General features: G+C 53.4%; 3 protein-coding genes across 3 annotated transcripts; all 3 read right to left on the bottom strand.

Moving 5' to 3' along the window:
• Positions 1-17: 17 nt before the first annotated feature.
• MYCFIDRAFT_169572 (uncharacterized protein) lies at positions 18-1,251 on the bottom strand (the record flags this gene model as incomplete). The annotated part of the gene is made up of 4 exons (XM_007922935.1): positions 18-1,014; positions 1,041-1,073; positions 1,101-1,176; positions 1,209-1,251. The coding sequence occupies 4 exons, from the start codon at positions 1,249-1,251 to the stop codon at positions 18-20; spliced, it is 1,149 nt and encodes a 382-aa protein (XP_007921126.1).
• Positions 1,252-1,283: 32 nt separating this feature from the next.
• On the bottom strand, positions 1,284-2,863 carry MYCFIDRAFT_184710 (uncharacterized protein; the record flags this gene model as incomplete). The annotated part of the gene is made up of 3 exons (XM_007922934.1): positions 1,284-1,810; positions 1,861-2,725; positions 2,828-2,863. 3 exons carry the CDS (start codon positions 2,861-2,863, stop codon positions 1,284-1,286), a joined length of 1,428 nt encoding a protein of 475 aa, XP_007921125.1.
• Positions 2,864-3,082: 219 nt separating this feature from the next.
• MYCFIDRAFT_213034 (uncharacterized protein) lies at positions 3,083-7,865 on the bottom strand (the record flags this gene model as incomplete). Its single annotated transcript, XM_007922933.1, has 4 exons — positions 3,083-3,941; positions 4,359-6,305; positions 6,473-6,908; positions 7,029-7,865. 4 exons carry the CDS (start codon positions 7,863-7,865, stop codon positions 3,319-3,321), a joined length of 3,843 nt encoding a protein of 1,280 aa, XP_007921124.1. The 3' UTR covers positions 3,083-3,318.
• Positions 7,866-8,849: the final 984 nt, after the last annotated feature.

Genomic DNA, 8,849 nt, shown 5'->3' with positions numbered 1-8,849 from the left:
TGAAGCAGAAAGCATTGCTAGTTGGAGATTTCTGGCAACGTGTTACCTGCAGGGTCGAACGGGTTTGCTGGTGGTGGCATAAGCCCACTGGAATCTTCGACATTCTCCAGATGCGTGGTCCGAGCATTATTGTCGTTGGGTGCAGGTCCAGACCGTGGACTGACCGGAACCTCATTCGCGGCAGAAGCTCCATTCGATGAAGCAGCAAAATCAACAACCTGACCAGACACCGCTCCAGCAATAGCTTCTGCTGGCGCATCTTCCACTTGCGTCCTCTGATGTGCAAGAGGCCAACTATCAGGTCTCCAAACAATCGTCACATTCTGAGACCGATCGGCAACACCTTTCCCATGCCGCTTGTAACACTTCTTGTAATCATAAACATCCTGGGCAGTAGGATGGTTGGTATCAGGCTCAAAGATGCCCTGACCACCCATCTCTGCCGCGGCAATGCCTTCTGACGAGTCGGTCCATTCATTGCCTCCGCAAGTGTGAAAGTGCCATTTTCCAGCCTCGTTCGGAACCACTCCGTCCCAACCGGTTGTACTTGTTCCTTTGAATAATGCGGTGATATCGGGCTTGACCATCTTCACGGCGCTGAAGTCTGGCATTATGTTCGGGTCGTACAGAGTAGTGCTGTTATCACGGAGGCGAATCTTTCTTCTCGCAGGGGCGGTGGTACCTTTCTCAGCTCCTTGCTGGCCATTGCCCTTGAGAACGCCACTGGAGCGCTTTTTCGTATTGGCGCTGGCTAAAAGGGATCCTCGAAATGGCTTCAAGATCACACCATCCGACAGCGTCATGACTTGGGCCAGACTAGTACCACTTCTGTCCTCACTCTCGATTGAATGCTGGACTCCTTGAATTCGTTCTAGTCTGATCCGCTCGATGTCAGAATCGTTAATGTAAGTTCGAAGCATCCATTCGCCATCGTTGTTCAGAATGCATTGAACTTGAGCCAGCGGACCGGTTTGGACAATTTGCGACCTTGCCAGGCCGTCTTGTGGATGCGGCCTTGTCTGGGCCATTGCTTACGAGACCTTAATTGGGATAGCTGAGCTGGGCAGCAGCATCTGCGTGGGACCAAGTTTTGTTTTCACGTCTTGAGCCTCTCTCGGCCTTTGTGTAAGACAAGCAAACTTGCTGGTTCATCAACACACTGCAGCATGTCGATCCCTTTTGCCTAGATTGCATTGTTCCAAGCCAACATGAAAGGATGTAGCAAGCATTCCGCCAATAATCATCTTTCATCTCATCATTAGCATTACAGACTCTATTGCCTTTTAGTAAGTATATCGGAATCCCTCTGTCCTTTCAAGCAAAGCCTTGCCAGCCCTTTGCCTCTTGTTTGCCGTCCAAAAGTAAAGCGAGAAAGCCGCGACAAAGCCAACAAGCAAGATGTGCGAACCTATCGAAATCCACACAGCAGTATGATACGTCGGCGCTTCGCTTTGTCGCACAATGTAACTTCCAGCAATACCACCTGCTCCATTCATAGCTGTGACCGCGGCAGCTGTGAATGCCCGTTTCCATTGACCGGCGATGTTGTTGTTATAGTACGCTGTGATTGCTGCCCAGTTCGAGACGTATGCTCCCGTCGCCAGATACGTTCCGATATATCGGACCGTGACTTGATCAACGAAGCCAAGCATGCAGAAGCCTATGATCAGGCAGACGGAGTTGAAGAAAATGACCGGCCCTCGAATGTTGTACTTGTCGCTGACCACGGAGGAAATGATGACTGGAATGACACTGTAGTAATATGGCGGTGCTGACAAGAGAATCGATTCGTTCTCGCTGAAGCCCATACCTAGTCGAATTGTCAGTCTGCTCTCAACCGATATATAGCATCCCACTCACCAGACTGCAAGATGATCGGCAAAAAGTACGACAACGCAGTCGAAACGATGTTGACCAAGAAGAACATGCACGCAAAGCCATAAACCTTTGCATCCTTCGCGTGTACCAGAACTTTTCCCCAAGTAAAAGGATCAGCTTGAACATCTTTGCGATCCTTCTGTATTCTCCCAATCGCCAAATCCTGTTCCTCGGGCGTCAAAAACCAAAGGCTCTTATGCGCGAGTTCTGGAAAGTCGACCATCCAGAAATAAGTTAAAGCCCCAAGGAAAATCGTAATAAGGCCTTGCACGAGAAACATGTACCTCCAACCCTCCAACCCACCTCGCCCATTCAGCTGATTCAAGCCAAAATTCACAATCGAACCAGTTGCCAGAATCATGACTTGTCCACTCTGCAGAAACGCGAATCTAGTCTGCTGTTCTTTCCTCAAATACCAAGCGGCAATCAGATAACTCAAGCCCGGATAAATCCCACTCATACACATTCCCAAAAGCACTCGTAACGCGATCATTTCCTTCCAGGTGTGTATGAACGCCGTACACATGGTGATGAGTCCGAAGGAGAATGTGATGAACGAGAACCAGATTCTGGGACCGATTCTTCGGACGGCGATGGTACTAGGGAGTTGGAAGGCAATGCTTGAGATCGTGAAGATGAAAATCGAGACGGAATAGCGTCCGTCACGATCGAGTTCCAAGTCGCTCAGCATACTCGTCACGCTTGCGGAGGAGATGATGCCGGAGTCCAGAAGGTTGAGAGAGCAGAGAATGCCGGCGATGGTGCATAATCGCCAATCGACTTTCAGACGCAGACGTCTCTCCAAGTCGATGAGGGAGGCATTGGTGAGTGAGGTGGAAACGTCGGTCTCGTAGCCCGAATCGTCGTCGTTGTCAGGACCGAGGACGGGCGCATGAGAGCTGGAGTCGTGGCTGTGGTGTTTGGATGTGGTTGTCGCGGTGGCGCTGACATCGAAGGCCTTGGATGGTGAAGATGAGGTCGCCATGCCGGCCCTTGTTCGCTCAGTCGATGCAAGTCGCAATTACCGGGGATCACATCTTGTTGGTTGCATCGTCTTCCCGCCACATAATCGTTTTCTGAAGACCGGACATTGACAAGGATGTCGATTGCTCATCAAAGTGGAGTGGAGCGTCCCGACGGCCGAGGTGGCTTCGGCGAATCCGGAACAGGGCCGAGGCGAGCACTCGAAGGTTCTGAGCGAACGGTCAAATTAGCTCTGATTGAGCAAAATCTTTGCTATCACGTGAAGTAAGAACATCGCTGAAGAAGCTGTAAACTACAGATACACGTCGATGCAAACGCTTGCCGCCCAGTGGTATCATCGCGCAAGGCCCTGAGAGATCAATACACTCTATGCGCTGAATCGAGTGCGCCGTTACAATCCATTATCGCATCCTTTGCAACCCAATCTTTGCTCTTCGTGTCCTGCCCCTTTCATTATCAAGATCGCGGCACAGAAGCGCGACCGTCATCGTATGCAGCATATCTTGGTGGAATGCCGCTGGTCCCATGAGGTACTGGCTCATAGTACACTGGTCGCCGGTCATCATACACAGGCTGGTGATGAGATGATGGCGCGATAGTAGTATACACGTGTTGCTCCGGCACACGAGTATACTGCTGCTGCTCGTATGGGTTGGGAGCATACTGCACGGGCGCTGGTGCAGCGTCGATTGGAATTAGTGGCCTGCCATACTGATCCACATAGATTGGCTTCGAGGCAGGTCGTTCGTACTGGTAGCCTGGTGGTATGTACTCGCGTTCCGGCACTTGAATATACTGTACGGGAGCTTCGCGATAGATCGGAGCGTGGGCCGGCTGAGCGTATGCATGCCTGTCCTCGTAGACGTACTGGTACTGTGGCGGTGAGTGTGCCAGTGCTGGCGCAGGAGCTGCGCGTGCTGACTCCATATATGCCTGGTGTTGATGCTGATTCTGCTCGTAATGTCTGCTGTTGCGTGACAGTGCCGCCTGTAGCTCTCCGACGTCATGTTGCACGACGGGCTCTGGTTGCCGTGGCGGCTGCTGAGGTACGCTATCATAGCGAGAGCTGGGACGTCGAGCTTCGCTTTGATAAACAGGTGTTTGTTGATGACTTATTGTGCCATAACCACTAGAATGCTGTTGGCGTGATGAACTACCAGGCCTGTGGCTGGCACTTGGTGGCGTTGTCAAGGCAGTTTGACCCGTGAGTGACGCCAAAATTGCGGCAATATCAGGAGGACCCGTGGGAGTTGTCAACGCTGCAGGTACCGATGCAGGCACTGACGTAGGCACCGAAGGTCTGGAGGTAGGAGCTGGCTCCGCGCGTCCAACAGATGGACTGCGACTGGCTCGATCGTTGACTGGGTGTGGCTGACGTTGCAGTGTTATGGACGTCAGGCTCTGTAAAGCAGCAAGGGTTTCTGGTGCAAGATTGAATCTGCTGGCTGCTGGCGGCTGAGATGGTGGGTGTGGCGCTGCCTGCACCGCAGGCTTACGAGCGTCGGTGTCGAATTGAGCAGGATCTGGTGCTTGGGACTGGATAAGAGCGGGACGTAAAGGATCGTATTCGTCCTCCGTAGGCTCAGGCAGAGGCTCCTGGGAGCTGTCACGGTCTTGGCTGCCATTGGCTGGTTTCTGTCCTTTCTTCTTGCTTTGAGCCTTCTGGGACTTCTTTCCGAGACGTTCCAGCAGGCCCTTCACTGGCTTTGGTGCCACAACTTCCTCAGTGACCAGGCCAATTTTTGGCAGCGGTGACGGAAAAGCAGCAGGAAAAGCAGCAGCTATCAAAGCAAGCTTCTCGTCATTCATGCCAGGACTTAGCATCAGATCCTTCAAAGTGGCTCTCTCGGGCACCTCGATCATGTTGGCAGTCCAGTCAGCTGCGCCAAAAGGCGTCTCTGGCTGATGCATGAGCTTGAAATGAGTGATCAACGATGACATGTTGTATAGCTTCCAGCCTCGGATCCGGCCCCAGTAAGAAGTTTGATCCTTACTCGGTGATACAGAGATGCAGGATTTGCAAGCAAGACCGCTTACGTGCTTCAGAGGACGAATGCTATCACTTGTGGCCAGAGCATCGGTGAGCAGATCGAGCACAGGCTGGTGGTTGAATCGCGACTTGAAACGAGCCACAGCATGATGGATCACGGTCTGGATTCTGACGCATTCCAGCAGGTTCTTAATACCACCGAGAGCGTCCCATACCTCGCGGACGTCACTGGAAAGCTGATTCATCTCATCATCGTGGCTTGACTCAACTTGAGGCTTCCCCGGGAGTGACTGCTCATGGAAATACCCGTTGGCCTGAGCTACCGGATGCGCTTGGCCGTACTGCGGAGGCGGGTAGCCTGGGCTCTGACTATGTCGACCATTGGCATATGGCGTCGCATGGGATCCTGCAGGAGCACCGTTGAAAGGACTGTCGTGGCCTTGCCCTTGCGGAGTATTTCGAGCCCGACCCTGCGACCTGTAATCGGAAACCCTACGGTCAGGCTTAATGAATAGGGATGGGTTGGTCTGGAAAGGAGGCCTGTCTGGCCATTTTGCTGTCTCCCAATGGACGATGATGTTGCCCTTGCTGAAGTCTGATGTATGCTTGGCGCCATAATGCTGGATCAGTCCTTCAAAGGCGAACAATTTGGGCTTGTCCTCGCATCCAGCACACACGAAATGCTCCTTGCGCTGATTATCTGTAAATGGCCTCACCTTGTTCTCATACACCCACTTCATATTGTCCAGAGACAGGAATGGTGATTCCGAAGGTGTAGGTTGGTTGGAGCCTTCCTGCCTTGGCGGTGGTTCCAGCTCAGCGAGGGCGCCGGATTCCTTGTCCGCGGTATAGCACTTCTTTACATGCAGCAAGACTTGAACAGCAAAGATGGGAATGTTGTCTCTGTCCAGCATCTTGCCGCCTTTCCACTGGCCATTGATCAGGTCGTCAGCGTACTCACCGAGCCTTTTGCGTAGAGGCATTTGAGCATCTTGGTACTCCCGGTCATAAGTTTCACGCGCCGGTCTGGAAATGATATCCTCTGGGATGGGCATTGGAACTGAAGCCTGCAATGCTGCCAAGACGGATGCTCGTTCATGCTCGGCGAGTTCTGCGGCCTCCCTCTGGGCCAGAATCCGAGGCTTAAGAACGTCCCAAGCAGAATCCGTCAACGGGGAGGTGATCTGCATGGCAGCCTGGAAGGTTTCCATGTGCATCAGCACGTTTGGCTCCACAGGTGGTTCCAGTTCTTGACATCGCCGCTCAATCTCGGCTTTCCGGGCCTGGCGAGCCTGTTCAACCTCATGTTGGTTTTTGACAGTTCTGAAGTGTGGCTGCGGGACCGGTGCAGGAGTGAACGGTGAATGATGGAAAACGGCCGGCTGGTATTGCGGAAAGGGAGCGCCATATCCATTCTGAAAGACATGAACAGGCTGCGGCAGAGGGTGCATTCCTATTAATCTCAGGTTAGGGTCGAGATCTGCCAAAAGCTAGAACGTCCATCCGAGGCCGACAGTATAGATTTCTGAGGGATAAAACGAAGACGAAAGTGATCGAATGACTCGAAGGATACAGATCTGGCCGAAATCACTCGGACTAGAGTTGAGAAATGTTGCTTACCGTTGGTCGTCACAGACGACGTCGTACCGTTTACTCCAGGTTGCCTACCCTGCATGTCCTGGATAGATTGCGAGCGTGGAAAAGAAGAGGGATCATACTCCCTGAGCACTTGCGCAAGATTTGCGCCGAGACGCAATTGCATCTCCCACTTCTCCCAGCGAGCTGAGTCGGCCATCATGTCTTTGCCTTTGGTGAACAAACCCTTGCGCCATTCGTCTACTGCGCCATCTCCAAGGGACTTTGCCTCTTCTTCCTCTGCATGGAGAGCCTTGAGATCGGGGCTGTAATACATCTTGGAAAATCGCAAGTGTCCCGGGATGCCGCCGGGGAGCTGTCGAACGGACTCGAAGGCGAAATGGTAGTCGGGAGAGCGATATGCGAAAGACAGTCCAAGTCGCAGTGGAGCCATGGCTGGGTCCGACAGAAGCTGCACATCCTACACACCATGTATTAGAGGTCGCGAAAAACAAGACTTTGCGATATAACTTACTCTCAATAATTGAGGTTCTACGCAGGGGCCACAGGATCGGAGGCCAAACGGATACAGCACACGTACACCCGTGTGTCCAGGACCGCAATTGAAGACTGAAGTGGCGGGAGGAGAAACTGGATCCCTCCCACAAAATTGGCAGGTCTTGCCTCCCAGGAGCTGCAGCATTTCCAACTCGGAATACCTGGCAAGAGGCCGTGGCAATTGCGGGAAGAATGTTTTCCTGGCATTTGCCCATATACTCTCACTGTCCACAAGCCGAGCTGCGGACTTGTCCAGGGGAGATGGCGGCGTAGCCTTGATACCCGTGAGGATGTGATTCAGCTCTTTCGAAACGCGCAAAAGACGACAAAGCGACGCAGGCGAACAATGCATGAAAATGCGCTGCCAGGCTGCGGGAGGAAGTGGGACTTCTCGGGGTGGGTCAGACAGCTTGCGCTTCTTGGATTGATCATCGGCAGTCACTGTATCAGCGTTGCGGTCAGCATCTTTCACAGCATCGCTGAGCTTGCGCTTGGCTCCGTTTGGGACGGCGATATCGACAATGGCAGGACCGTCGCTATTGGCAGTAGCGACGGCGGGCGGTGGCTCAGGCGTGGCAGGTCGGCTTGGCTCGGAAAGATCCATTTCTGAAGAGGAGTCGTCGTCGAGTGCGGCGTCCACAGGTTGGGCTCCAATTGAGAGAGGCGCATCTGCTTCCGGGTTTGAGGGAGGCGATGGTGATGCTGTGGCAGAGGGCGTGAACTGGTTGTCAGTCAACGCGACAGCTCCCAGCGGTGGCTGTTGCGCGGTGGCCAGCGGAGGTGATGCTGCGGGCGCAGGTGAGTTGTTTTCGTAGAGCTCATCCCACGACTCGGACGGCGCGTCGCCCTCGCTGGAGCCTCTGCCGTCGTCGCCTTCCATGATGAGTGCGCGGCCGGTTGTGCGCGCCAGTCGCGATGGTGAACGCTGTTAACGGCAGGTAAGTGCCATGCTCCCGCCCGAATCAGACAGCAGCTGCGTGTTAGAGGAAAAAAAGAACAGCAGAAAGAACAGTCGACAAACCAGCAGTGCGAATACGGAACAGTGATGCAAATGCTGATACTCTGTGGGAGGGCGGGCAAAGCAGAGCTCCCATGTAGATGCAAAGTTGGTGATGTCTGGTGTTGCTGTTGCGCTTGGGGAAGCGAAGCGTGGGAGGCCAATACAATTCGCGAGGCGGAAGCGCCCGACTTGTCGAACTCAGTTGCACTATCACGTGCCATCCCATTCACATGTTCGTCACACCAACTCAGCGTTCCTGCCATCTCCATTCACTTGCCGTCTCGAAAAGTCGAACAAGCTCACCTCACCTCGCACTTCGCACCTCGCACCTCGTACCTCGCGCCTCGCACCTCGCACCTCGTACCTCGCACCTCGCACCTCGCACCTCGCAGTGATGCTCTATCACATGCAGCTGCTCGAAGAGAGCAAGACTACGACAATCTCGTATTTGTTCGTCACAGCCCGAAAACGGATCGGCTTCGAAAACGAACTCTGAGAGAAGGATGCATTCGCGCGTGTGCTGCTCATCTCGGCGTGATGGAGATAGGCTCTTCGACTATTGAGGACATTTGTGCTTCGTGCACAGATTGAGGTCGATGCGAAGAACAAGGACAGGCATACAGCCTGGCCTTGCTGGATCTGATCACCGTTCCGCACCGCTACTAACAGCTCCCAAATGTCGTCGGAAAGACATGCTCGCTTGGAACGTGAGATTGACTCGAGACGAGACACACCTGCGCTGCACAGTCTGCACGTCGTAGACAGCCGTCTGGACTCTATACGTTGCTGCTTACGACATAACCTACATAACCTGTTCACTGAGTCATAGAGATATTGCTACTGATTCCCGTGGCCAGCCTCAGG

Source organism: Pseudocercospora fijiensis (genome assembly GCF_000340215.1).
Source record: "Pseudocercospora fijiensis CIRAD86 unplaced genomic scaffold MYCFIscaffold_1, whole genome shotgun sequence".
In the NCBI taxonomy this organism is placed as follows: Eukaryota; Fungi; Ascomycota; class Dothideomycetes; order Mycosphaerellales; family Mycosphaerellaceae; genus Pseudocercospora; species Pseudocercospora fijiensis.
The sequence above is the reverse complement of the archived record's forward strand: the minus strand, read 5'-3'. Positions and strand labels throughout refer to the sequence as shown.